Genomic DNA, 27,720 nt, shown 5'->3' with positions numbered 1-27,720 from the left:
GATACTCTGGACAAATGTAGGTCAGACTTAAAGGTAGGTAGGAGATTGGTTGTCTGCAGCTCCCATTGGTTGGCATACAATGCTGGGGCCTCCATGCCCTCCCACGTGTCACCAGCCTCACATGCTTGGTTGGAGGGCTTCTGACAAAGCAAGTTTGAGCCCCAGAGACTACTTTGAGTCCAAGGACTCAGCCCTGAGAAGTTTTTTCTGTAGTCTTATATCTATCCTACCTGCTGTCCTGGGCCATTTCCTCCCACCCTGCACTGTGGGTGGGTTTTGGAAATGGAGATAGAAATGGAAGTAAAGGACAGCTCACCTCCATCCTGCTGCTGCTGCCCCAACCTTGGCACTAAAGAGGGGAATAGGATTCTTCTCCTGTGACGCCTCAGGGCAGTGACAGAGCCACACTTCACCCTGTGAATCTTACCAAACTCCTGTAGCTGCCATGCTTGCTTATTCCTCGTGATTTCACACCCCTCCCCCATCTCTGCCTAGACAAGAGTAGGGGACCCAGTTGTACTGAGAGCTCTAGACTGTATCACTGTGGGTTACTATAAATCCAATAATGCTTTCTGGAGGGGAAAGATGGGAACAAAGGCCTGAGGTGCCAAGAACTCCACTTGGTGTCCCCAAGTGCCTATGGATCCTGGGTGGGGGTGACCCAGGTCCTGGAATGGGAAGTTGAGCCTGAAGGAATAAGGTCAGAGACACTATGCAAATCCTCATGCAAATGAGTGGTGGTGAGTCATTGCAGCTTGGCCTGCTGGGATGGAATCTGAAGACAGCCTTAGGCTTGGGTTCTAGAGCTGGTCCCACCAGGGACCAAACAGTGACCTTGGGCTAGTTGCTGCTCAGTAACCACAAGCAGGTGGTCTGATAGGCATTCCCAGTGTGTGAGGGGATTGGGATGGCTGAGCCTCTGCCACAAGGGCATTGTGTGCCCCACTTGGTACTTGTTCTGGCTGACCAGAGCCTTTGTCAACCCTTGGCCATCTGTTGGAGGGTTACTGTTCAGAAGGCACCTGCCCCTTCACCAGCCCCATCCTGACTCTCTTCTAGCACCCTCATTGCCTTTCCTCCCCAGCAGGAGGATGACAGACCCAGCCAGGCCATCTCTTTGGTTCCTCTCCATGAATTACACAATTCTGACCTCCCTTCCCTTTGGGCTTCCCCAGAGAGCACAGGAGCCATGTGTTTGGGCCAGAAGGGCGTTTGGGTACCTAGTCCACCCAGCTACCCATAATACGGGCCAGTGTGAAGCCTGTAGAAGGCAGTAACTTACTCAGGATCACACCTTAGACCAGAGCAGGGACTAGAATCCAGGTATCCAGAATCCCAGCTTAGAGACCCCATATTTCCCTAAGCTGTTCATTCTCCTACCTCACCCATCCCTTCTCTACTGGGACTCAATCTCCTGTTGCCCCCAAATACTTCCTGAGATCAGTCTGGGTAGCTCTAGGAGCTTGTTTTGCAGGGTGGGGTGGTTACCTAGGAGCCAGTCCAGAGGCCATAAGGGGAAGGTCAGAGCAGGAGTGGGAAGTGCTGGACCCTGGGTGACAGGCTGCTGCCTTGTAGGGAGCCAAACGGCCTCACAGCTGCTACAGGAAGGATGAGAGCTAGACTACAGGAAGGACAAGCTGGGGTGGGGAAGACATGGAGGAGGCTCAGGAGACAGACCCTCACTGGAGAGGCATCTCCTGGGCAGAGAACAGGATGACCCCATCCCAGGAGACTTGCCAGGGAGAAGAGGGCGGGAAGCCTAGGGTGGGGCTCAGGAGAGTTGTCCAGCGGAAGCTAGGGGGAGGGCTCAGCCCTGCTGTCCATACCGGGTGCTCCCCTTGGCAAGTCAGGTCCTGTCCCTTAAGCTGAGACTGCAGGGCCTGCCCCCCACTTGAGTTCCTAGGGTGCCTGGGGCCTGAGACCACCCCTGCCCCAGGCCCAGCTTTCCTGGACTGCCTGCCCCCACAGCCCGACAGCCCGCCCCCAGGTCCCCTGTCGGTGAGTTAAAATTAGCTCAGTGCCCAGGCTAAAAATAGCCCCTGCCCAGCCCTGAGGCTGCTGGACTGGGGGAGGGGAGTCCCCGAGGGAGGGAAAGACGGTGGGAACCAGGGATTTGGGTAGTGAGCCTGCCAGACAGAACTTTGAAGGGTTGGGGCTGGGGCCCTGCTTTGAGATGAGACCCTAGAAGCACTTCTGGGGTGAAGAAAAGAGGCTGCTGTGGGAGGGGGCGGGGACAGAGAGGGGGCAGAGAGAATGCAGCATGAGAGGGAGACCCGAGAGGGGCCCAGGAGCAGGGGCGTGGGGAGCAGGCCATGCAGGAGGGGGTATGAGAATTGGGCTGTGTGTGGGATGGGGAGAGGGACAATGTGAGGCTCCTGCCTTGGCTCAGATTTCAGAGGGGTAATGCCCCCCACTTCCTTTGTGAAGGAAGAGCTCACTATGTGAACCACAGAATGATTCTGGACCATCTTGCCTGGGTGTTTGGGGGCATCACCGGGTTCACCTCGCCACCCTGTCTCCCAGAGCTCCTTAGCCTGTGTCTCTGCACTAGGGAAGAGGTCCCAGGGCTGAAGTTGGGGGAGAGAAATGACTAGGAAGGTTGTGAACCTGGGGGTAGGATGGGTAATAAGGCAGGGCCTGGGGATCGAGCTGGGCACCTGTGGTCCTTGGTCCTCGGTCCTCACTTCTGCTGCCTCTTAGGGCTGGCCTGCCTGCTCTGGGATACTCCTTCCGGGGCTGGGTCTGGGTCCATTCCAGGCCCCCGAGGGCCCCCTTGCCTCTCCCTGCCCTTGCCCTGGGTGGGACCTGCCCCTCCCTTGTCTGTCTCTTGGCTGGACTGCAAGTTCTCAGAGGGCAGGGGTGGTGTCCTGTTGAGTTATTCCCCCAGCGCTGGGCCAGGAGTCAGTCCTGGAAGCCGTTGTTGAACCTGTCTCTTGTTCTCTACCTGCTTCTCTCTGAATCTTTGTCTCTGCGGGTCTCCTGCCTCTCCCTCTCCTCTAGCCCTCTCCTTGTCTGTTTCTGCTTCTGCCCCATAATGCCTTCTGGCCTTGCTGCCTCTTTTTCTCTGTTATCTTTCCTGTGTCTGTGTGTCTGTCCCCCCTCTGCCACCCTCTTCTGTGTCTGCCTCACCCACGCCTCCTCCCTCATTAGTGAGCAGGCTGCTTGAGGCCGCCTGACTGTGGGGGTGACAGGTGGATTGGATTGTCACCCCCTCCCCCAGTGCCTGCTGCTTATTTCATGCCCTGCAGCCCAGCCACAGGGAAGGGGCGGGAGGAGGGATGACAGCTGTCTCCAGCGCCTCCTGCCTTACCCTCCAGTCCTCAGCCTCCAGCCCGGAGCAGCCTGGGAGGGAGAGATGAAGGGCCCGCCTAATGAGAGCTCCCTTTCTCACCATGAGGAAGAGCAGGTTGAGGCCCACTGCTCTGTGATGCGAGGCTGCTCACTCAGCCTCTCTGGGCATCTGCTCCCTTTTGACCTGTGCTGGTATGGGAACTCTGGAAGCGATGCCCTGTGGTTTCTTTGAGCCTTGGGACCACTAGGATGGGAACAGATATGGGTGGAAGGGTATAGGGGAGAAGGAAAGGTAGGTACTCCCCTGCCAAGAGCAAGAAAGAGAGGATAGAGGCTGGCCATGGGAAAGGAATTCCCCTGCAGCTCCATGGGAAGGACAGCTCTGCTCAGCCCTGCTGCAGCTGCAGGGAGGCTGCCCTGACCTCTCCCCTTCGCCGCTCTCCCCACTGGCCCCAGGCCACCTTCACACAGGAACTGAGATAGCATCATTCTGAAACCCGAGAATGGTTTGAATATTGCTCAGGTACCAAGAGGTGTTGCACTGGGGGAGCCAGGGACCTGTTTCTTGTCCCATGCCCCCTGCAAACCAGTCCTCCTTTAGGGTACCTTTTGCACATCATTTGTAGCTCATTTGTATGTAAACACAACCCACAGGTTCTAATTGGGTCTGTACCTGGGCTTGGAAAAATGGCCATCAGTGGGGTCCTTCTGGATTTCCCCTGGTCCTCTCAGCTCTCCTTCTTGTCAAGGGTGTTGTCAGAGGGGCCTCCTGCCCTGCATCCTCCCTGCTGTCCATTTGTGAAGTCTTCTTCTCAGCCACCCTTCTCTATAGTTGGTGAGTCTGTGCCTGCTTCCCTCTCTGGGCATCTGCTCCCTTTTGACCTGTGCTGGTATGGGAGCTCTGGAAGCAGGTGCCCTGTACTTTCTTTGAGCCTTGGGACCACTAGGATGGGAACAGATATGGGTGGACATTGCCAAATGTCCTCCCCATCTTTGCTTCTCACATGTCTACCAGGAAGGCCCTGCCTCTGCCTGTCCCAGCCCCCTGCCACCCACGAGGTTCACCCTGCCCCACCCTTGTCCTGTCCACGGAGTCAGGTGAATCAGAGTCAAGCAGCCAGAGCCTTAAGAGCCTTTGAAGGGGAACTTTTGGTGACATAGATACTGTCAGCCCGAGGAGTCATAGCTGTGGCCTGAGGTCAGGATTCGGCAGGCCCTGGGGCCATCGGAACAGGAAGGCCATCCTGACTAACCCCATCTCTTTGGTAGCCCAAGTCCTCCCAAGCCCTGGGCTCCAGATACCAGGCAGGGTGAAGGAGAGAGGGTTAGAAAAGAAGCAGCCAAGGGCCAGATCATCTGCGAGGGCTTCCTAGAGGAGGAGTAGACCAGACAGGAGAAGAATGGGGCCAGGGGAGGCTGGAGAGGAGAGACTCACATCTGGAGAACAGATGCCCAGGCCTCTGGCTCCTGCCAGTTGGTTAGGTAATTAGGCAGAGGGCTAATTAAGGAGGTCCAGGTGTTCATTAAAACCTCCCTAATTGTATAGGAGGGAGGTTTAGCCAGGATAGGCCTCCAACCTTGGATAGGGTCAGGTTAGGGTATTTTGTGCCTACCTAGGCCCCAGCTGCCCTTTCCTCCAAAATCAGGGTTGAGTTCATGTTGTTGCCCCAGGGCTTTCAAAGACCCTGCAGCAATGTGGAATGGAGAGCAGAAGGAAAAAAGGTCAGTACACACTACGCCTGCTTTGTAGAGAGGTTTGTGGTTAGATGGGAGGAAGGACTGCCTAAGGCAGGGGCATCTCTTCCTCTGGCAGTGTTGGCACAGAGGTGGGAGCAGCAGTGGGGAAAGGGCCCTGGGAAGCATGGAATTATAAAAAGTGCTTTGGGCTACCTTGATAGGGAGTGGGGATACATGGGGCCTGGTCTTTTTAACCCTGACTTCTCTCTGTCAGATGATGCTCAGTGAATCTCTGTGGCTTCCCTGCCTTCTCAGCCCTGATCCCTCTCTCGTCCCAGCTCCCCCAGCTTGAGGCGGGGGTGGGGGGGGCGGTGTAGGAGATCAGCCAGGGAGCTGGTTGCCAGGCGACAGTTGCCTAAGCAACCCCATCCTCTCCATCTCCATGTGCTCAGGGCTGCTCCTTAGAAGACTTTAGAGTCTCACCCTCTGCACCAGCCAACCTGAGGGTGGGGAGGGTTGAGGACTAGGATACCAGGCGTGGTTGGAGGGTAGGTGGTGTCCAAATCTTCAGGGGCCGTTGGGAGAGGAAGGGTTCTAGCTCCATAGATGATAGAGTGAGAGGAACTGGTACTGCAGCAAGACCATTGGAGGTTAGACTGCAAGAAGGACTTCTCACAGCACCACAACAATGAAATAGTATTTTCTTCTTTTCAACAGACATTTCCTGACCTCCTTCTTACAGGAGATAGAGTAGTGAAAAAGACAGATGTGATTCCTGCCCTCATGAAACTTTAGCCTCATGGAGGAGCCAGGCATTAAATAAAAGCACAGAATCATAGTTATTCACAATGGTGATAAGTGCTAGAAAGATTACAAGAGTGACTTTTCTGAGGGTCATGAAAACAAAGAGAGGTTTATCTTCCAGTTCGGAGGAAGAGGCAGTATTGGTCATAAGCTGACAGAGGTTACATCTCGGCAAGAATTTGGTTATGAACTAAAGGTGCTGAGAGGGAGATGGTAAAGGGGAGAGAGGGAAGGTGGATGCTCTAAATCAGAGGAGGCCAGTAGTTCCTGCATTTACCAGTCTAGATTGAGTTTTCAAGGCTAAGCCAGAGAATCCCATTTAAAAAGCCAACTATTGGTAGCCCCCTCCCCTTGCCCTCTGTGTGCCCTCCCCTACCTTCCCTGCCAAAGCCCACACCACTGTAGCTCTAGAAAGCGTGGTCTTTGGATTGCACCGGGAAGAAGGGAAGATGAAATCCCTGGGCTGGAGCCTTTGCAATGGGAACTTGGCAGACACTGGGGTCACAGGTGAGGAATGGGGTGTCTGGAGGTGGTTTGGGGCCCAGGTGTCTGCTGGGCCACTCAGGACTGGCTGGGCTGGTGTTGCTCTTGTCCCAGGGTACCAGTAGGAGGCCCAGGGCCCATGGAGCACCTTGAGGACAAGGAGGAGGGGAAGAGGAGGCCGGACAGGTGGCTCACACCTCTAACCCCAGCACTTTGGGAGGCTGAAGCGGGAGGACTGCTTGAGCCCAGGAGTTCAAGACCATCCTGGGCAACATAGGAGGAGACTCTGTCTCTACAAAAGTCAAAAAATTGGCCGGGCGCAGTGGCTTATGCCTGTAATCCCAGCACTTTGGGAGACTGAGGCGGGCGTATCACGAGGTCAGGAGTTTGAGGCCAGCCTGACCAACATGGTGAAACCCTGTCTCTACTAAAAATACAAAAGTTAGCCAGGTGTGATGGCGCGTGCCTGTAATTCCAGCTATGCGGGAGGCTGAGACAGGAGAATCGCTTGAATCAGGGAGGCAGAGGTTGCAGTGAGCCGAGATCATGCCACTGCACTCCAGTGTTGGCGACAGAGTGAGACTCCGTCTCAAAAAAAAAAAAAAAAGTCAAAAAATTAGTTGGGCGTGGCAGTACACACTCACGGTCCGAGCTACTTGGGAGGTGAGGTAAGAGGATCACTTGAGCCCAGGAGTTTGAACCAGCCTGAGCCACATAGCGACACCCTGTATCTACAAAAAAAAAATTATTAATAAATTATCTGGGTGTGATGGCACACACCTGTATTCTCATCTACTTGAGAGGCTGAGGCTGGAAGGTTGAAGCTGCAGTGAGCTGTGATTGTACATTCCAGCCTGGACAACAGAGCAAGACCCTATCTTAAAAAACAACCACCACCACCAAAAAAAAAAAAAAAGAAGAAGAAGAAGAAAGGTAGGGGATCATTTGAAGAGCAATGCATTTATCTGCATTGTTTTCTGTAGATATCCAGGCAGAGCAGAAGCTCTCCAGCTGGGCTGGGGAGCAGTCTTGGTAATGGGGCCGGTATTCCCAGCTCCTCCCCAGTTCATAGATTCCATGTCTTCCCTGTCCTGCTTCCTTCATGAGCAAGAGACCAAGGATGAACTTTAGCATCTACTGTGGTACCTTAGGGGCCATGTTGAGTTGGGCTGGAAAGACTCCAGGGAAACTCAGCAGCCATTGGCAGTGGGAGCTGGGGGGTAGGGGTAGGGGTTGTTCTCTGTCATCAAACACCTCTACCCAGGTAGTGGGCAGTGGGTGCAGAGGATCAGACAGTGGATGGGGGTTTACATCCCTAGACTCTGCAGTAGGGTCTCTGAGCATGGGGCTCTATGGAAGGGGAGCTCTGGAGGGGAGGGTGGGCATTCTCTGGTCCAGGCTTCTCCCAGGACCCAAATAGAGTGGCTTTAGAAAGCCTGGGCCCCAGTTCACTGTCCTCTTCCAACATCTTCCAGAAAGCTCCACTTTTGATGCAAGGACTCCTGGAATCAGAGCTGGAGGGGCCCTGAAGTCATTCCGTGCCTCCATCCCATCCTGGGCCCTTCCAGTCCCCAAGGACTCACCCAGCCTGTGTAGGCACTGCCCACACTGGAGAGAATGCACCTTTTCTGGCCCAGGCTGTGCTGCCATCCTTGAGCCCCCTCCCATCCTATGGTGCCTCCTGGAGTTGTGCAGTGCAGGGGCTGTTTCTCCTCCTGGCTTTAGCATGGAGCTGTTCAACCAGTGGGCTGTGAGGGGGTTACAGGTGTCCTGAGACAGCAAGTTCTCTGCCTGGTGCCTGCATCCGCCTGGCTGCCAGTGGCCTCCCCAGGGTGTATCATTTGGCCCTGTATTTTCTCTGTCTGCTTCAAGATGTGCAAGGTTGGGAAGCACTACTCTTAGACTGAGCTTGGATTCTAGATGTGGCACATACCGCTAGAGCAGGAATCAGCAAACTATGGCCCGTGGACCAAATCTAGCCCATGCCCATTTTTGTAAATGTAGTTGTATTGGATCACAGCCATGCTCATGCTCATTCATTTGTGTCTTGCTGTCTGTTGCTTTCATGGTACAGTGACAGAGTTGAGTAGTTAAAACAGAGATTGTATGGTCTGCAAAGCCTGAAATATTTACTATCTGGCCCCAAAATGTCCATCTCCTGGTCTAGAGGAATGGTTTCATTGTTTTAAGCAGCACAACTCTTTCCTCAAACAAAAATCTTAGGCTGGGCGTGTCCGAAGGTAGTGAGTTAGCTCAATTGATTGTTCACAGTCAGTTACCGATCGAACTCCTTGTTCTACTCTTTCCTCTCTTCTCATTTCTGCACTTGACTAGGCTTATAAAAATAAAAAGAAACCTTAGGCTTAAGCTCACTGAGGAAACAGATTGGTGTGGAGGAACTCTAGTTGAAGGGAGATGTGGGTGCTACAACCCCAGGCCCCACTACAGGACTCCAGGCCCCAGCTCTGGTATGTTCTTGAGCCAGGGGCACCAGAGACATCCCATCCTGGCACCAGGTATACCATGCTTGTTTTTCACTGACTGGGCAGATGTCCTCTCAGCATTGTCTCCAGTCCAAGCTCCAGAATGGGAACCATAGTTCTAGGCCAGAGGAGCAGCTGGAGCACCCGGGTGTCCATACTACAAGCAGGTTCTAGAGAGAAGAATGGGCCATGGGATATTCTCTGAGACCCGGACCCTTGGAAGCCAGGAGGTCCATTTACTCTGACCTAGAGCCTGAGGACAGCAGTGACCAAGGAGAAAGAGCCTGGGCCTTGGTGTGAGCTCCAGCTTGTGCCTGGCTGTGGCATACCATTGCCTCAGACAACATTGCCTCATGTTGAGGGTGGAGCTCAGATGCTGCCAGCCTCTCACAGGGGTGCTGTGAGCCTGGCCTGTGTGCCCAGGGAGCAGGGCTGGGGGTTTTGGGGGCTCAGAGTCCTCTCATGACCCTCCCCTTCCAGGAGGCTGTGCAGAAGGTATCCTGCAGACCATGAACTGAGCACTGTTCCCAGACTGTTCATGAGCACAGTGTAAGGTGTGCCAAGATCCACCACCCAGCGAGCCCCTCCCCTCCGTAGCACGACGACCCTCAGAGAAGATGGGGAGGAAAAAGATTCAGATCCAGCGAATCACCGACGAGCGGAACCGACAGGTAGGGAAGTCTTAGAGCCACACAAAGCGGGTGAGGGCAGGGAGCAGGCTCTGCCTCTACTCCCTCCAGGCATTCCAAGAGGGCTTTGTGGAAGAGGGGAAACTATGAGCTATTACAGAAGGGGAAGGGAGATTGGGAGAAGAGGAACCCCAACCTCTTCGCAGTTCTTGGAGCTCTGTGTCCCAGGATTCCAAGGCTCATCTGCTGCCACAGCTAGATGAGCCCATGTTCCCATCCCAGAGCCATATGCAAGCCTTAGGTCATACCCCCAGGTACTCCCCATTTCCCAACAGGAATCCTCCCCCTCTTCTTCTCCACTGACCTCTTCATAGCCTCCAGCACAGAGATGTGGAGTTCTGTCCACCTGACTCCTGCCCCTTCAGTGAGTGGACTCTGGGTTGTATCTCAGCCCTACAAGCACTAGCCTGGTCCTTCCCCAAACCAGGGACTCCTGAGACCAGGGGCTGTGTCACACTGAGAATGGGGGCTCCTGAGGGCAGGGGCAATGTCCAGCCATCTGTAGGCTGGGACTCCCAGTCAGGCCTTAACTGAGCCAGATCTGGCCGCCCACCCATCCTTCTCTGCAGGTGACTTTCACCAAGCGGAAGTTTGGCCTGATGAAGAAGGCGTATGAACTGAGCGTGCTATGTGACTGCGAGATCGCACTCATCATCTTCAACCACTCCAACAAGCTGTTCCAGTACGCTAGCACCGACATGGACAAGGTGCTGCTCAAGTACACGGAGTACAATGAGCCACACGAGAGCCGCACCAATGCCGACATCATCGAGGTGGGTCCACACATACAGGCACCAGGACACACCTCCTGCCTGCATCCACATGGACACATGCCCGCGTTGCATGTACACGCAGACCTGCCTTTGCACACACTCTGGTATACGTGCCCCTTGTAGCCCCTCACCTGTGTGCACACACATACAAACCCTCCTCCCATCACACAAACCCAGGGCCTGAGGAGGAAGCAAGGGCAGTTCAGGTGAACAGGCCAGTGCCAGGCTGCCGGCCCACACCCACCCTGTCCTCTCCAAGAGTCTATCTTCTGTCGTCCAGCGTGATGTAACATCTCTCTTGCCTTCTTGCATCCTGTCTTTCTCTTTGTCTCTCTTTCCCCACTTCTCCATCTTTTGGTGTGCTTCTGCACCTGCCTCTTCCTTTTTTAAATCTCCCTCTTTGTTTCCATCTCTCCTGCTGTCTCTGTCTGTTTGTGGGCCTGGTGGTTCTATTTTCTGTTTCAAAGAGAGCCAACATTGTGAACTGTTGAAGGACATAGGCTTTGGAATTCAGCTCTGACCTTTATTGGCCACATGGCCTTGGGCAGGTGCTTAGGCTTTCCCGAGCCTTGGTGCCCACCTCCACAAAACGGGGCCAGTACCTGCTTTGAAGGGTGCTGTGTGAATTGAATGTCCCTGCTTCTCACACTGAGGTGCGTGCACCTTGGGGGTACAGAACTTGTGCTGATGAAGAGGGTGCCCGGGAAGCCACAGGCCTACTCAGAGATTTGGAGGAAAGTCCCTTATTTTTATGTTAGAGAAGACAGATTTACTCTAGACTAGAAGGTAAAATTTGCCTTCATTTTAAAGACAAAGCAAGTATCTGTAAAGCTATTTTGAGCATGAAGAGGGCAGCTTTGGAGTCTACTGCAGATCCCCCAGCTGTGCCTCCACTAGAGTGTGGGGTGGTCACAGTAGGGACTCAGTGTTCATCCCCCTTTCCTTTTCCACATCACATTCCCCGCTCTCTCTGTCTCCATCTCTATTTCTCTGTTCCTCCTCTTCTCCTAAGCAGAGCCCAGGGGCTGGGATGAGCAGACCCCTGCCTACCTCCCCCTGGAGAACTCAGTACCTTCTGGTCAGGGCTTACCACAGAGTGGTCAGGCAGGGACTGGCCCAGGGCACCAGCCCCTTAGCCCATCCCCTGGAAGCCCCCTCCCTGCCTGTCACTTTGGAAGTACATGTCTCCCTGCCAAGGGCACCCCCAGGTTAGGCTCACCTTCCAGCCCTGTTCTCTGTGTTCCGATGGCTCCTACCAAGCCGATCTTCACACGGTGCCCCAGGAGGCACTGTCAGTGGGGAGGGGCAGGTTACATTGAGTCAGGGGCCGGGGAGATTCTGGGAACCCTGAGGAAGGAGGTCCAGGAAGAGGAGGGGGCCCTTAGGGAGGAACTCAGGTGAGGCGGGTGGGAAGGACTCTCACCCAGCTGATGGCAGTGGTGCGGTTACAGACCCTGAGGAAGAAGGGCTTCAACGGCTGCGACAGCCCCGAGCCCGACGGGGAGGACTCGCTGGAACAGAGCCCCCTGCTGGAGGACAAGTACCGGCGCGCCAGCGAGGAGCTCGACGGGCTCTTCCGGCGCTATGGGGTGAGCCCCACTCACTCTGTCTCTGTTGGCCCCCCCTTCCGGCCCCTTCCCCCCAGGCGCTGCACAAGAAGCACAGGGAATGTGAGAGCCCTGAGGTGGACGAGGTGTTTGCCCTGACCCCCCAGACGGAAGAGAAATATAAAAAGATAGACGAGGAGTTTGATAAAATGATGCAGAGTTATAGACTGGCCGTGAGTAGTCGCATGGAGCAGAGCCTCCCTGTGGTGCATGGTGTGGCTTCGCGCCCTGGCTCTCGGCTGCCCTGATGGGTGCTCCGCTCTGAGCCATGCTCGGGTTCTTAGTGATCTCTGAGGAACCTCTGACCTTGGTCATGATAAACCTGCATCCCTTGCTGAGACTCTACTGGGATGGAGCATAAGTTGTAAGTTGGAGAGGCCTGGAGTGTCCCCCTCGCCAGCAAGAAGTGTGTAGATGACATGAGATCCTTAGAGGACAGCAAAGTGGAATGTGCTCTTTGTCCAGATGTTATTTTGGGGGAGAGGCCTGCTTGGGCTTTCTCTGATAGCCCAACCGGAGACACTCAGCCTTGTGTAGGGAAAGCAGAACTGCTGAAGAGGAAGGCAGCGAGGTGGGGGTGAGCGCTCTCTGCAGCAGGCCACTGGGTGGAGACTGCAAGAGAAATGATGTCCCGACTTGTGGCACAAGCCTTTAACAGCCGTGTGTGTGAATCTGGGTCTGTTCTCAGGGCCTCTAACCTACTCCCCGTGTGTCCTGCCTGGCTGAGGACTAACCCACCTCCATTAGGGGGTGTCCCTGGTCCTGTCTGCAGTGAGCAGAGCCCTGTTCTCATTCTCTGGGCCAGAAATGGACCCAGAGCTTCTCCCCAAAGTCCGTCCTTGTTGGGAGTGGCAGGCAGGACTCCACAAGGGCACAGGGCAGGGAGCTTGAACTGCTGGCCCTAGGACGTGTAGCCTGGAAATGAGAAGAACCCTTGCCTGCCCTCCCAGGAAAAGTGGGATCCATGGAAGGGGTCGACCTGGCCTGATCCTGCCCCTCCATCTTTCTGTCTAGTCAGCTGTCCCGGCCCCCAACTTTGCCATGCCTGTCACGGTGCCCGTGTCCAATCAGAGCTCACTGCAGTTCAGCAATCCCAGCGGCTCCCTGGTCACCCCTTCCCTGGTGACGTCATCCCTCACGGACCCGCGGCTCCTGTCCCCCCAGCAGCCAGCACTACAGAGGAACAGTGTGTCTCCTGGCCTGCCCCAGCGGCCAGCTAGTGCAGGTGAGTGGGCTGGCAGGTGGGTAGGTGAGGTGGAAATGAGATGTGATGGGGACTTTGGGATTCCATTTTCAACGGCCAGTATTTCTCTTCACCTACCACAGCATTCTCCCATTTGTGTGACTCCTGAGGGAAGGGAGTATGATTCTTCCTCCTGGGGTCATCTCTTCATGTTCAGTCCCCAAGACTCACTCTTGAAGGGGGAGTGCTGTCAGCTCATCCTGGTTCTGTTTTTCCTCCAGGGGCCATGCTAGGGGGTGACCTGAACAGTGCTAACGGAGCCTGCCCCAGCCCTGTCGGTGAGTGCAGCTATCCTTCTACCTGGAGGTGGGGAGGGGTGCCCACTCAGTGGCCTCAGGGCGTCCAAGGACCAGGAAGGACCTAGATGAGAGGAGAGGAAGATCCCAGAGCCAGAACTGGATGAAGATCAGTTAGAGATTTTTAAGCCCCTGGATTTTGTTTTCTGTAGCAGTGATTGGTGTGGATGATCAGCAGAGATGGAGGCTCAGGGAATTCTGGGCAAACTGTGAGAATGGGCCAGCATTTCTAGTTGGAGGGGAAGACCCAAGTTTTTGCAGTTCAGTGTGGTTGGAATCTGGAAGATGAGAATGCCGGGCGTTGCCCAGACAAACAATAGGGACAGACTCACGTAAACACTCACACAGTCTCTCACACACATACGTGCATTCTCCCTCTTACAGAAGTATCCAGATGTTAGATGTGCACTTGTGAGCACACATACATAAGCCACAGAAGAGGCTGGGCGTGGTGGCTCACGCCTGTAATCCCAGCACTTTGGGAGGCTGAGGTGGATGGATCACCTGAGGTCGGGAGTTTGAGACCAGCCTGACCAACATGGAGAAACCCCATCTCTACCAAAAATACAAAATTAGCCGGATGTGGTGGCTCATGCCTGTAGTCCCAGCTACTCAGGAGGCTGAGGCAGGAGAATCGCTTAAACTCAGGAGGTGGAGATTGTGGTGAACTGGGATCATGCCATTGAATTCCAGCCTGGGCAACAAGAGCGAAACTCCGTCTCAAAAAAATAAAAAATAAAAAAATAAGCCACAGAAGAAAGGCTGTTGGCTGTCCCCCACCCCTGGCAGCCGACAGCCCCTCCTACCCTGTGCCGTTGTCCGGCTGGGTGACTGTGACTTCGAATGTCATGATTGACGTCACCCTGACATTCCTGCCATTCCCAGAGTGATCCCGGAATTGGGATGGAGGCAGGCACACACTTCCAGAGCAACAGTGTGCTCTTAGGGGACAGAGCAAGGAGGCATTTCTGACTGTGGTCACCCTCACATCCTTGGACCTCAGCATCCCCCAGCTCAGTTTTGGGGCACTATGTAATACCTCCCTGGTGATAATTGTGTCACAGGGTCAGGAAATTAAAGGAGTTGGTGAGTGTCACCCTCTTCAAGGAGAAGGTCAGAGAAATGCTTGTAGACCTCAAGGGAGCAGTGATACTTAGAGACCCTTGAGTCCAGCGTGTGGAAAGTGGGAGAGAGCACTCACTTGGCCTCCAGCCAGCTTTGTGGCCCTGGGCAAGTCGTTATACTTCTCCCAAGCATGCTCTAGTTTCCTCTTCTGTGAACAGGGCTAATGTCCTGTCTGTCTTGCAGAGTTAATGTGAGGATTAAATAAGATAATACATGTGTGAAAGGCCTGTGTGATTGTAGAATATGGAGCAGATATAAAAGATGGTTATTACATTTGTTATTACCAGGCTAATTATGGTGGTGGCTGTGTTATCTGTCTCCCAGTGCCAATAACACCATCACCAACAGTGAATGGCTTGTTTCTCCCAAGCTGTTGGCAACTTGTCACGTGTTGATCCAAATCACATCATCCACCCCCAGCTCACGGCAAATGGAGCAGTCCGAGTGGTTGTTGGTTTGTCATGGTGACCAGGCTTCTCAGTGAGGCCCAGATTCCAGGCTGCTGCCCCTTCCACATCCTGGTCATGGTGGGTCCTGTCTGGGGGAGACGGTGGGATCTCAAAATGCTGGACTTCCTGCCTGTGGAGACTAAAGAAGAGAGAAGACAGGGAGAGGCTTGGGTACAGAAGAACCTCTTGGCTGTCGCAGAGCCTAGAGGCAATGGTTGCTTTCCAGTTCTTCCCATGGACCTCAGAGTCCCATCACCGAGTCCCATCACATGTAGCTTGGAGTTAGGGAAATGAACCTAAAGATTCAGGAGTAAGGGGTACTTGCCTCCCATTATTCCCAAGACATGAAGTGTTTAGGGAATATCAGATAGCTCAGCCCCTACTCAAAGCCTGAGTGTGGCTTTGAGAGGTTCCAGGTGACAGGAGTATTAGTGTGGGGAAGTTAAGAGGGCTGAAGGGTAGGCCCATGTTTTTCCTTTTACCCTCATGTTGTCACTTCTCCAGGAAATGGCTACGTCAGTGCTCGGGCTTCCCCTGGCCTCCTCCCTGTGGCCAATGGCAACAGCCTAAACAAGGTCATCCCTGCCAAGTCTCCACCCCCACCCACCCACGGCACCCAGCTTGGAGCCCCCAGCCGCAAGCCCGACCTGCGAGTTATCACTTCCCAGGCAGGAAAGGGGTTAATGCATCACTTGGTAAGTGGGTGTCTGGGCCAAGGGTGGGGGCTGGGGAATGGAAGAGTAGGGACAGGGGAAAGAGCAGACCTCTAGCAGGAGAGATGAAGGCTAGCCAGCAGTTAGGACTTCCCGAGAGAGATCATGGAAGCATGACTTTTTATGAGCTTTTTCTTCCCAGAGGGCCTTTTAAGAGGTTGCAACACAAGAAGTACCAGCCTAAGGCACTAAAAAGGGACAGGAGGTGAGAGAGAAGGTTCTGTGATGGGGAGGATCATAGAAAGGATTTGCCACTACAGCAGAAGGGATGGGGGATTAGATTGTGAGCATTTCCTAAATGGTAGAGATTGGGATGGAGCGTTTCTGGAAATCAGTCAGGACAGTGACTCTGCCTTTGTAGGGTGGGTAGAGCCATCCTACTCTTACGCAGAGAAGTGACTCTTAACGGCTGTGGGGACAGAGGTGTGGGGGAGGGCAGTGGCCAGAGACTGAACATGCCCTTGGTTTTATTTCTGCTCTCAGACTGAGGACCATTTAGATCTGGTAAGTGAGGCTGTGAGCTGTTTGCTGTGGCTTTGAATTCTGGGTATTGCTCTACGGTCCCTCAGCATGAAGTACGTGTGCGTCCTTGGCCTCTCGCCTGTGCGCAGACTGTTGCTGCTTCTTCGCTTAGTTGCCAGGAGCTGTGCTTAGGTGCCAAGTGGGATTCAGAGGTGAATGGGGCGGGGGTGAGAGGTCAGGCGCGTGTGTGTGTGTGCCTGTGTGTACATGAATGTCTGCATGTGGTGTTACATTCATTCAGACATGCCTTTCTCTGTATGTAAGTGTGCGAGGGGGAGTGGGCCAGCCCAGGACTCAGAGGCCCCACCCTGATGCCTGTACTAGGCCCTGGACTAGGGGACTGGATCCCACTAGTCCTCTGACTCCACTCAGGCCCACACTGCATTCTTGGGATCCAGGACAGGATCCTTCTTAGGAGGGAGGTCAGCTGGAAGGAGAAGTCAGTGTTTCAGAGGAAGCCAAGGCCCAGGACCAGGCTGGACTTGTCCTTCTTGGTGGGGGCTTCCCACCTCCCCTGTCTCCCTGTGCTTCCTCCTGCACTTAGCCCATGGCACGGGCACTCAGAGGCATGCACAGCTGCTCATTTTCCTCCTCTCTCTCACACACTTACATACTCACCCCCAGCCAGGAGTGGGGCGGGGGCTCCTCCCTCCCCATCTCCCTGACGGGAGGCCAGAGAGGCTGGAAAAGGCAGGCAGGCTTTGGCGGCCAACACGGCGGCAGTTTCGGCCCCAGCGTGGAGTTGGAATAAACAAGTGACTCAGCGGCAGATGGAGCTGACAGCCCCACACACGTGTGTGCATACGCGCAGGCACACGCCACGCCAGGCCCCACATTCCCCTCGCAGATGCCAGCACGCCTCTGCCGGGGCGTGTGCTGCAGTGTGATGGATGGAGAGTGGGCTCCAGAGGGACAGGGCATGGACGATGTCTCCTTTCCCTCACTCTGCACTGGGAGGCTGGGCAAGTGTCAGTGCTGGGGCCACAGGGCCAGCACACGTGCCTTTATCTTTGCACGTGTGTTAGTGTCAGTGAATCTCTGTGTGCATGTTTCCCTCCATGGATCTGAGTGTCTCTGTGAATGCACCAGCGTGTCTTTGTGTATCTGTGGGGGCCTCCGTGCTAAGACACCCCACCTTGGCTTTGGGATTCAGGGACCCCACCTTGGCCTCGGGATGGAGGGCCAGCATGAAGCTGCCCACCTATCAGCCACCTCCTGACAGACAGTTTTCTCCTACAGAACAATGCCCAGCGCCTTGGGGTCTCCCAGTCTACCCATTCGCTCACCACCCCAGTGGTTTCTGTGGCAACGCCGAGTTTACTCAGCCAGGGCCTCCCCTTCTCTTCCATGCCCACTGCCTACAACACAGGTGAGTGTTCATGTGACATGTGCATGTGTGCACCTGGGCTTGGGGCAGGCAGTGGCCAGACAGAAATGCTAGATATCCCCCGGACAGGCCCCATCTGAGGAGGGCCATTGATTTGGGGGAGCCCGCACCTAATTATGGTTAACAGATTTAGCAAATAAAAGCAAAGAATGCTTTTAAATTCAAATTTCAGATAAAATAAGTAGTTTTTTAGTATAAGTATGTCCCAAAAACATTCTTCTGCTAATGTATGTCCCAAAGACATATTTTATTTTTGGGTTTTTGGTTCTTTTTTTTTTTCTTTTTTGGAACAGGGTTTCACTCTGTCACCCAGACTGGAGTGCAGTGGTGCCATCTTAGCTCACTACAGCCTTGAACTCCTGGGCTCAAGTGATCCTCCTGCCTCAGCCTCCTGAGTACCTGGGACTACAGGCACATGCCCCCATGCCTGGCTCTTTTTAAATTTTTTTTGTACAGACAGGGTCTCTCTGTTGCCCAGGCTAGTCTCAAATTCCTGGTCTCAAGCAGTCTTCCTGCCTCAGTCTCCCAAAGTGCTGTGTTATCGACTGTGCCCAGCACCAAAGACATACTTATGCTAACAAATTATGCATTGTTTCATCTGAGAGTCAAATTTAGGCTTTTTTTTTTTTTTTTTTTTTTTAAGGCAGTCTCTGTCACCCAGGTTGGAGTGCAGTGCTGTGACCTTGGCTCACTGCAACCTCTACCTCCTGGGTTGAAGTAATTCTCATGCCTCAGCCTCCTGAGTAGCTGGGATTACAGGAACGCGCCACCATGCCCAGCTAATTTTTATATTTTTAGTAGAGACAGGGTTTTGCCATGTTGCCTGGGCTGGTCTCAAACTCCTGAGTTCAAGTGATCCACCAAAGTGCTGGGATTATAGGCATGAGCCACCGTGCCTGGCCAGCATTGTTTATTTTTTAAATAGTACTTAATGGAGGAGGGAGCCCCTGTCCTCAGGAAGCCTGCAGCCTGAGGAGGAGACAGGACAGAGGCAGGTCTGCAGATGATTCAGGCTGACCAATCTCTAGGCTCCAGGTATGGGGAGTGGTGAGGGGGACATGGTCAGTTCAGAAAAGCTTCCTGGAAGAGAATGAAGGAATGAGGGAGAAAAGATCAAGGAGGCTGAGGAGGCCAGAGAGAAAACACAGTCAGGGTCAGTTTGCCAGCTTCCTGGGAAAGCCAAATGGGGGCTCCAGGGCAAGGCGGAGGGGGAAGAAAAGCGTCTCTCTAATTTTGGCATGGTTGTGGAATGATGATGGGGGAGGGAAGGAGGAAGAGGGAGGAAGGTTGGAGAAGGGGATCTGAAGGTAAAGAGTCACTTAAGGACATGAGAAAGGTCTCTGGATAGAAGAATTCAGGTAGGACGCCCAGTGCCCAGGCCGTCCTGAGTCCCTAGGGCCATCCTGGCCTGTGTCACCCACTCACACCTGCACAGGAACAGTCTGTGATACTCTCAGCCATCCTTGCCTGTACTCTTAAGCTGCTGTGTCAGGAAGGGCTTGCCAGTAAGGAAATGCCTTGTCCCCTGGTTTCAGAGCATTCATGTGGCTGGGGAACCTGGGCTCTTTCCAGCTAGAGACCTCTGCCTTCCTTAGGTTCTCTCACATGTGAATGGTTATGTCAGGCCAGTTCCTATGGTGAGTTTAGTCTGGACCAAAAGACCCATAAACCTCTCCCCCTTCCCCAAGCCTCCCAGAGTTGCACCATGCTAGGTACCAGACACCAGTGCAAATACCCACAAAATCCCACCTCCTCCCCACGTGTAAAAATCCAGAACCCAGGCCGGGTGTGGTGGCTAACACCTGTAATCCCAGCACTTTGGGAGTCTGAGGGGGGCGGATCATGAGGTCGAGAGATCGAGACCATCCTGGCCACATGGTGAAACCCTGTCCCCACTAAAAATACAAAAATAAGCTGGGTGTAGTGGCATGTACCTATAGTCCCAGCTACTCTGGAGGCTGAGGCAGGAGAATCACTTGAATCCGAGAAGCAGAGGTTGCCATGAGCCAAGATCGCACCACTGCACTTCAGCCTGGTGACAGAGCGAGACTCCCCCTCCAAAAAAAAAAGGAAAAGTTCAAACATAAAAAGACCGGGCACGGTGACTCATGCCTGTAATCTCAGCACTTTGGGAGGCCGAAGTGGGCAGATCGTGAGGTCAGGAGATCGAGACCATCCTGGCTAACACAGTGAAACCCTGTCTTTACTAAAAATACAAAAAATTAAGCCGGGTATAGTGGAATGTGCCTGTAATCCTAGCTACTCAGGAGGCTAAGGCAGGAGAATCACTTGAACTTGGGAAGCGGAGGTTGCGGTGAGCCGAGATCACGCCACTGCACTCCAGCCTGGGCAACAGAGTGAGACTCCGTCTCAAAAAAAAAAAAAAAAAAAATAGCTGGGTGTAGTGGAATGTGCCTATAGTCCCAGCTACTCAGGAGGCTGAGGCAGGAGAATTGCTTGAACCTGGGAGGCAGAGGTTGCAGTGAGCCGAGGTCACACCACTGCACTCCAGCCTGGGTGACAGAGTGAGACTCTTGTCTCAAAAAAAGAAAAAAAAAGAAAAATCCAGAACCCAGCCCTCTGTATAGGAAAGCCCCTCGTGGCAGGTAAGAGAGCTGAAGGGACTGCCTCATGTTGAGGGACCAGACTCTGGCTTGTATGTCTGTGTATAGTTACTACCCAGGTGTCTGTGAGCCCCTTCTCCCTTGCATGTGCACCCATGTGTGTGCCCAGCCCCAGGCTACTATGGTCTGGCAACTTCAGAGACGGCTGCTTCAGAAGACACACCCTGTGGGTCCGTCTCCCCATCTGTAAGAGGAGTCGGTAGACAGGAGGTCTATGAGGCTTTTCCAGCCCTGCCACTGGGCCTCTGGGGCCCAACGAAAAAAACCAGCACTGAAGGTGGGGTGGCCTAGGGACAGTGACAGTTGGCAGAGGGCAGCTCAGATCACTTTTTAGACCACTTTTCTGGAGCTGTTTATCAGGGACTCTATGAGGGTGGTTTTCTGTTTTTCTGCCATCTTCTTGGGCCCACAGTCTTTGTGAAGCTGGAGGAAAGTTAGTTGGTGTCAGCCAACCTGGGACAGGCACTCAGGAAGGCTAGACTTAAAGATTGTCATCTGTCACTCTGGCATGAAAGCAGTTTCTGCCCCTGGGCCACCCTTGGAGCCCTGCTGGGAAGTGTGTGAGATTTCTCATCTTCTCTCAGAGACCACAGGCTCCCTTTCCTCTTGTTACAGGAGCAGCTAAGCAGATCTCAGTTTAAACAGCAGGTGTTTTCAGGTGACCCTAGGTATATAAACAAAACCCCAGTGAACACATTGCTGTTTAGTTATTCACTGTTTACAGTCCTTGGCTGCAGTTCAAGTTCCGGCTGGGGGTAATCGGGCTATGGTAATGCCTCATGTGAGGGCCTGGCCCTTTGTTGACACTGGCTGCAGAGGCCTGGCTGTGGTGGCTCTGGGAGCAGACCAGTAGGCTGCCAGGTGGCCTTGGGCCATGCTTCTCCTTGGGGAGCCAAGCCTCCCAGTAGATAGGGCTGGAATCTGGTGGGACAGTGCAGGGCTGGGAGCTAGTCTCCACCACTCACTCACTGAGGGACCTTGGGCTGCACTGTTCTGGGCTTGGCTTCCTAGTTTGTAAAACAAGTGTTAGAAATAGTTGATTCTGGCTGGGCGCGGTGGCTCACGCCTGTAATCCAAGCACTTTGGGAGGCCAAGGTGGACAGATCACGAGGTCAGGAGTTCAAGACCAGCCTGACCAACATGGTGAAACCCTGTCTCTACTAAAAATACAAAAATTAGCCGGGCGTGGCGGTGTGCGCCTGTAATGCCAGCTATTTGGGAGGCTGAGGTAGGAGAATCGCTTGACCCCGGGAGGCGGAGGTTGCAGTGAGCCGAGATTACGCCACTGCACTCCAGCCTGTGTGACAGAGCGAGACTCTGTCTCCAAAAAAAAAAAAAAAAAAAAGAAATAGTTGATTCGAGGGCCTGTTTCTGCCCTTGCTCTGCTTTTTAAATAAGCATTTCAAAACTCCTGGCCAACGTTAGGAAACTAGAGCCAAGCACAGATCCCCCTCTAGAGTGAGATTGAAAGGTAATAGAGTCCTGGAGTCCTGTCTTATCTCTGCCACTGGCTTGCTCCATGACCTGGAGCCTGTTCCTCAAACTTGAGGCTGCAGTTACCTCATTTGTAAAGTAATAATAGGTAAATCTTTTGATTATTTTCTATGAACCAGACACCGTTCTACATGGTTTTGTGTACCAACTTGCTCAATCCTCACAACAGCTGTGTGATGTAGGTAGGATTATTACCTCCAGTTTATAGTCAGAGTAAGTAACTTACCCAAGGTCACATGGCCTAAGTGGAGGTAGCCTGGAAGTTTGACTTCATAGCTCATGCCTTTAACCTTATTGCTATATTGCAGAGATAATACTATCTTCCCTGCATAAAAACAGAGGGCTGGAGCAAATGACTCGCTGAGTAATGGCATAGTGGTGGAGTATTAGGATGATTGAGGGGTGCGTTCCCCATCACAGCCCTCCCACTACCACAGTGCAGCCTCAGGGAGGACATGTTCTTTCTTTCAGAAATTCTTTCGTTTTTTTTTTTTTTTTTTTTTTTTTTTGAAACAGAGTCTCACTCTGTTGCCCAGGCTGGAGTGCAGTGGTGGTGCGATCTTCACTCATTGCAGCCTCCACCTCCCAGGTTCAGGCAATTCTCCTGCCTCAGCCTCCCGAGTAGCTGGGATTACAGGCGCACGCCACTGCCTGGCTAATTTTTTGTATTTTAATAGAGATGGGGTTTCACCATGTTGGCCAGGCTGGTCTTGAAAATGTCCACGGAGGACATTTTCTAAACTCTCCCAAACAGGATACAGCATGAAACAACAGTGCTGTGTAAATTATGAAACATTCCGTGATTCTATTTATTCTGTGACAGTGCAAACATCAGTTTCTTCTTTAAGGTAGACGTTTTATGACGTAATAAACACCCCCTCATGGGGATATCTGCTGGAACCTTGACCAGCTGTGCTCCCGGCATGGTGCCCTTGCAGCCCCTCTGCCCCATGGGCATGAGGCCTCAGGGGCTAACTTGTGTCCTCTATGTTTACATGTGTGTGTGGGCACAGCAGCTCAAACCCTGCTGCTATAAATTTTAGGTATTGACAGTTGAGGAGGCTTGGGGGCTGTGCCAGAGGTGGAATAGTAGTTGCAGGGATTTGCCTCTGAAGCCCTATTCACCAAGCTTTTACCAGGGCTCCCCACTACCTTAGAAAGGCAATTGGAGCTTTGGGCAGTGGGATATCATAGTCAATGAGGCTTATTCAAGGTGTTATAGTTGCTAATTGAAAACTTTACCAGTACCCACCAAGAGGACTTGAAATATAATTGGCATTGGCAGTTTTTGACAGTCTCTACAGAGACTGAACCAAAAAAATTAAAAAAGGCAGTTGGAGACTTGCCAGGTGAAAAAAGACGACAGTTAGACATAGACCTTCTCTACTTACGTTTTTCCATCCTCTTATTTTTTAAATTGTTTTTTTTAATTTTCATTTATTTTTATTTTTTTTTTTTTTTGAGACGGAGTCTCGCTCTGTCACCCAGGCTGGAGTGCAGTGGCTGGATCTCAGCTCACTGCAAGCTCCGCCTCCCGGATTTACACCATTCTCCTGCCTCAGCCTCCCGAGTAGCTGGGACTACAGGCGCCCGCCACCTCGCCCGGCTAGTTTTTTGTATTTTTAGTAGAGACGGAGTTTCACCGTGTTAGCCAGGATGGTCTCGATCTCCTGACCTCGTGATCCGCCCGTCTCGGCCTCCCAAAGTGCTGGGATTACAGGCTTGAGCCACCGCGCCCGGCCTTAAATTGTTGTTATGAAAGTGATACCTACACATGATTTTTGTTTGTTTGTTTGTTTGTTTGAAACAGGGTCCCACAGGCTAGAGTGCAGTGGCATGATCATAGCTTACTGCAGCCTCAGCCTCCCAAGTTCAAGCAAGTCTCCTGCCTCAGCCCCCTGAATAGCCGGGACTACAGTGCATGCCACCACACCTAGCTAGTTTTTAAGTTATTTGTAGAGGTGGAGTCTCTTTATGTTGCCCAGACTGGTCTCAAACTCTGGGCTCAAGTGGTCCTTCTGCCTTGACCGCTCAAAGTGCTGGGATTACAGACATGAGCCACTCGCCCAGCTGACTTTTTTTTTTTTTTTTTTTTTAAGTTCAACACTATTTTTAAAAACCACCTTGGCTGGCAGACCGGTGTGGCTCACGCCTGTAATCCCAGTGCACTTGGGAGGCCGAGCTGGGCAGATCACGAGGTCAGGAGCTCGGAGACCATCCCTGGCTAACACGGTGAAATCCTGTCTATACTAAAATACAAAAAATTTAGCCAGGGCGTGGTGGCGCCTGTAGTCCCATTTACCTGGTGGGAGGGGCTAAGGCAGGAGAACATGCTGAACCCGGAGGCATGAGCCTGCAGTGAGCCGGAGATGGTGCCACTGCACTCCGGCAGCCTGGGACAGAGCCAGACTCTGCCCCAAAAAAAAAAAAACCACCTTGGTCAGACGCGGTGGCTCATGCCTGTAATCCCAGCACTTTGGGAGGCTGAGGTGGGCGGATCACTTGAGGTCAGGAATTTGAGACAAGCCTGGCCAGCATAGCGAAACCCCATCTCTACTAAAAATACAAAAATTAGCTGGGTGTGGTGGCATGTGCCTGTAATCCCAGCCATTTAGGAGGCTGAGGCAGGAGATTTGCTTGAACCTGGGAGCCCGAGGTTGTAGTGAGCCAAGATTGCACCGCTGCACTCCAACCTGGGCAACAGAGTGAGACTCCATCTCAAAAAAACAAAACAAAAAACACGTTTTTTCATCCTGTTAAAACACAGCACCTCATGGTTATTATGACTTAGGTTTCTTTAACTCTGAGTACCATCTTCACTGAATTTTTGTGGTCTTCTTGAATTCTTTACATCTGTCATTACACACTCCCTGTCCCCTTATCCCCACCGTCTTCCTGGAGGCAGCTCCCTCATAGGAGCCTTTGTGCTCTCCCCAACTCCAGGTTCATCCTCACTTTTCCTCCATGCAGATTACCAGTTGACCAGTGCAGAGCTCTCCTCCTTACCAGCCTTCAGTTCGCCTGGGGGGCTGTCGCTAGGCAACGTCACCGCCTGGCAACAGCCACAGCAGCCCCAGCAGCCGCAGCAGCCACAGCCTCCACAGCAGCAGCCACCGCAGCCACAGCAGCCACAGCCACAGCAGCCTCAGCAGCCGCAACAGCCACCTCAGCAACAGTCTCACCTGGTCCCTGTATCTCTCAGCAACCTCATGTGAGTCCTAGGGAGACTCCATGTGAGTGTGTGGGAAGGGAGAATTCAGGAGTGGGAAGAGGAGGGGCCTCTTGGGAGCTGGGTTGCCTGCAGGGTTCTGGTGGACATCCTGTGAGGCGGTGCACTGCACAGTCTGTTAGACAACAGTGGCACCCCGGGGTCTCTTGTATAGACCAAAGAGGCTCACCCTGAACCCCTTCTGAGAGCCAGCCCCAGGGTAGGGGGTGGGAGGTGGGGGGCCCTGGGTTGCAGAAGATGACGTGGGATGGAAAGAGAACTAATATTTCTTATTTCCCTTCTCTTCCCTTCATTCGACCCTCTTCTGATCACTTTCCATCCAATTACCTCTCCCCAATACCCTATTCCCCACATTCTCATCCTCTGTTCTCTCTCACTTTCTGTCTGGTGTCCTATCCCTTGTTCTGTCACTCACCCCCTCTGTCTTTATCCCTTGTACCCCATTTCCACTGCCTGCCTCCAGCCCGGGCAGCCCCCTGCCCCACGTGGGTGCTGCCCTCACAGTCACCACCCACCCCCACATCAGCATCAAGTCAGAACCGGTGTCCCCAAGCCGTGAGCGCAGCCCTGCGCCTCCCCCTCCAGCTGTGTTCCCAGCTGCCCGCCCTGAGCCTGGTGATGGTCTCAGCAGCCCAGCCGGGGGATCCTATGAGACGGGGGACCGGGATGACGGACGGGGGGACTTCGGGCCCACACTGGGCCTGCTGCGCCCAGCCCCAGAGCCTGAGGCTGAGGGCTCAGCTGTGAAGAGGATGCGGCTCGATACCTGGGTACTGTAGCATCACCTCTCCTGTCTGCGTGTCTGCTACACCCAGGGACTGCCCCACGTGCCCCCTAACCTGTTTTATTTCCCACCCAAGAGGCCTTGTGGCCGGCTAGCCCTTCCGCCAGCCCTTCTAGGGCAGCACCAACACCCCTTCACCCCTGCCAAAGGCCCATCTTCTCCCTCCCTCCAGCATTAGTCCTTCTGCTCGATGACTTCCTCCCCTCACAGCTGGCCCTGCCACTAGAATCCTGGCCCTATGGGGAGAGGGGAGTGGGGGGTGCATACCCGTAGCCTGGGCCACCCCCTCACACCCCCTTCTCCATCTCCTCTCTTCACAGACATTAAAGTGACGATTCCCACTCCCCTCCTCTCAACCTCCCTGATGAAGAGTTGACAATCTCACCGCCCGCCCTTCCCTGCCCCGGGCTCCTCCCGCTCGACCCCCACTTCCTTTCTTGTGCTCCATGTCCTGTTGACGGTTACATTTGTGTATAATTATTATATTATTATTATTATTATTATATTTTTTTTAATTTGGATTCTCGCTTTGGAGAGGGGGATGCTCTCATCCCCTCTTTCTGTACCCCCCACCATTTTCACTGGCTGGGGGGCTCTCTTTTTCGCGGGAAGGGGGGACACTTTGCACGTTGTACACATATGCTGCAGGAAGGGGGTGGGGGGCCCAGTAGGCCTTTGGGAAAGGACAGGTGCCGAGCCCTGCATGTGGAGCCCTCCCACCCCACCCCCAGATAGAGCGAAATAACCAAAAAACTACCAAACAACAGAAACCCACACTCTAGACTGAAACCCCAAAGTGGGCTTGATGGGTGGGTTTGTGTTTCAAGGGGAAAGTGAGGCAGAGGTTCTGAAAAGGGTCTCTGTTTTTGGGTTCATGTAGCCATAGGCACATGGAGCAGAATACCTAAGCCTGGCCCCCAAATGCCCCTGCACACACACATGCCACACCTGTGCTGATTCTTGTGTGTGCTGCACCCCCAAGGTGTGTGGGTGCTGGCTGAGCTTTGGGCTGGGACGGCAGCCTGGGAATCTGAGGCTAGGGACAGGGGTTTGAGGTGGGGGCCTCTCTGGAAGCACATTTGGAGAGAAAGACAGAGAGCCATGAGGAGAGGGCTGAGGAGGGCAGAAGGGCTAGGCAGGGGGCAAATTGGGCCCCTCCCTTCCCCAGCTTTTCTCTAAGATATACAGTGCAATAGCTCCCCACCCCTCAGTTGACACCAGCCCTGTAAAGCTGGCCACAATGTGCAGGGAGAATGGGGAGAGGGTCTTCAGTGAGGTGGCTGGGGCGAGAGTCGGCCTGGACTTCCCTGGGGTGCTCCAGGCCAGAGCTCTTTCATCGGGGCGAGTGTGGTGAGGGGACGTCCTTGGCCTTGCACACACACTACCTGGGGGAGTGGGCACTGGGATGGTCTGTGGGGTGGGAGGTCCTACGGATGGGTCCGTAGAGGTCCCACCTCTCTCATTCCTCCTTGGCCCCTCTCCCTAGCTTCTCCTGTTAGCTCCTTCTGCTCCTGACCCCGCCTCCTTGCTCTTGGCGCCCCCATTGTCTCTGGCTACCTCCTTGTCCCACCACCTCCAGGCCGCATCCCACCTTCCCTCTTGGCTACTGTAATTGTAAATAGCGACCTTTGGAAAACGTTAGCGGTGTAACAGTCCAGGAAACTGTTTTTTGTTGTTGTTGTTGTATTGATATGAAATGAGATTCTATTTTTGTCAAAGTATATTGTAATAATAATGACTCAAACGGCCCGTACTGTACAGATGAGATTCTTCTGCTGTTGTTCTTGCTCCCCTCCCCTCCTCTGAGTCCGCCCCTCTCTGCTGCCTCCTCAGCAGGGCAGTGGGCAAGGGGCCCAGGGGCAGCCGAAGTACGGGGTCCTGAGACCTCAGGCAGGATCGGAGATCAAACCAGAGTGGGCAGGCTCCCAGCCTGCTCTCTAGGGTCACCCCCCGCCCTAAGGGGCCTGGCCTGGGGTGACGTATGCAGGCAGACTGTCTACCCCACTCCTTCACACAAGCCCAGCTCCTCTGCCCAAGGGGTGCGGTG

At 53.6% G+C, this 27,720-nt stretch overlaps 1 protein-coding gene and 1 non-coding gene across 13 annotated transcripts in view; both read left to right on the top strand.

Moving 5' to 3' along the window:
* Positions 1-27,720, top strand: part of MEF2D (myocyte enhancer factor 2D) — a 40,049-nt gene that overhangs the window by 8,371 nt on the left and 3,958 nt on the right. For 2 of the 12 annotated variants that reach the window (XM_021924900.2, XM_021924901.2), the window contains exons 2-12: positions 9,219-9,409; positions 9,997-10,200; positions 11,652-11,789; positions 12,822-13,032; positions 13,272-13,328; positions 15,425-15,615; positions 16,117-16,137; positions 17,395-17,524; positions 24,604-24,871; positions 25,353-25,659; positions 25,994-27,433. In XM_021924900.2, the coding sequence (XP_021780592.1) occupies positions 9,356-9,409; positions 9,997-10,200; positions 11,652-11,789; positions 12,822-13,032; positions 13,272-13,328; positions 15,425-15,615; positions 16,117-16,137; positions 17,395-17,524; positions 24,604-24,871; positions 25,353-25,659; positions 25,994-26,005 (1,593 nt within the window). In that variant the 5' untranslated portion in view covers positions 9,219-9,355 and the 3' untranslated portion in view covers positions 26,006-27,433. Of the gene's footprint in view, positions 1-9,218; positions 9,410-9,996; positions 10,201-11,651; positions 11,790-11,845; positions 11,981-12,821; positions 13,033-13,271; positions 13,329-15,424; positions 15,616-16,116; positions 16,138-17,394; positions 17,525-24,603; positions 24,872-25,352; positions 25,660-25,993; positions 27,434-27,720 lie in introns of those variants that run through there. The other 10 variants (XM_021924905.2, XM_009183571.4, XM_009183555.4 and 7 more) reach the window with 10 other exon arrangements.
* On the top strand, positions 22,830-22,967 carry LOC116271908. The gene has a single exon (XR_004180647.1). It is a non-coding gene; the product is annotated as a U4 spliceosomal RNA (small nuclear RNA).

The sequence above is a fragment of the Papio anubis genome, chromosome 1 (assembly GCF_008728515.1).
Source record: "Papio anubis isolate 15944 chromosome 1, Panubis1.0, whole genome shotgun sequence".
NCBI lineage: Eukaryota > Metazoa > Chordata > Mammalia > Primates > Cercopithecidae > Papio > Papio anubis.
Note: the sequence above shows the minus strand (reverse complement) of the source record. Positions and strands in the feature narration are given on the sequence as shown.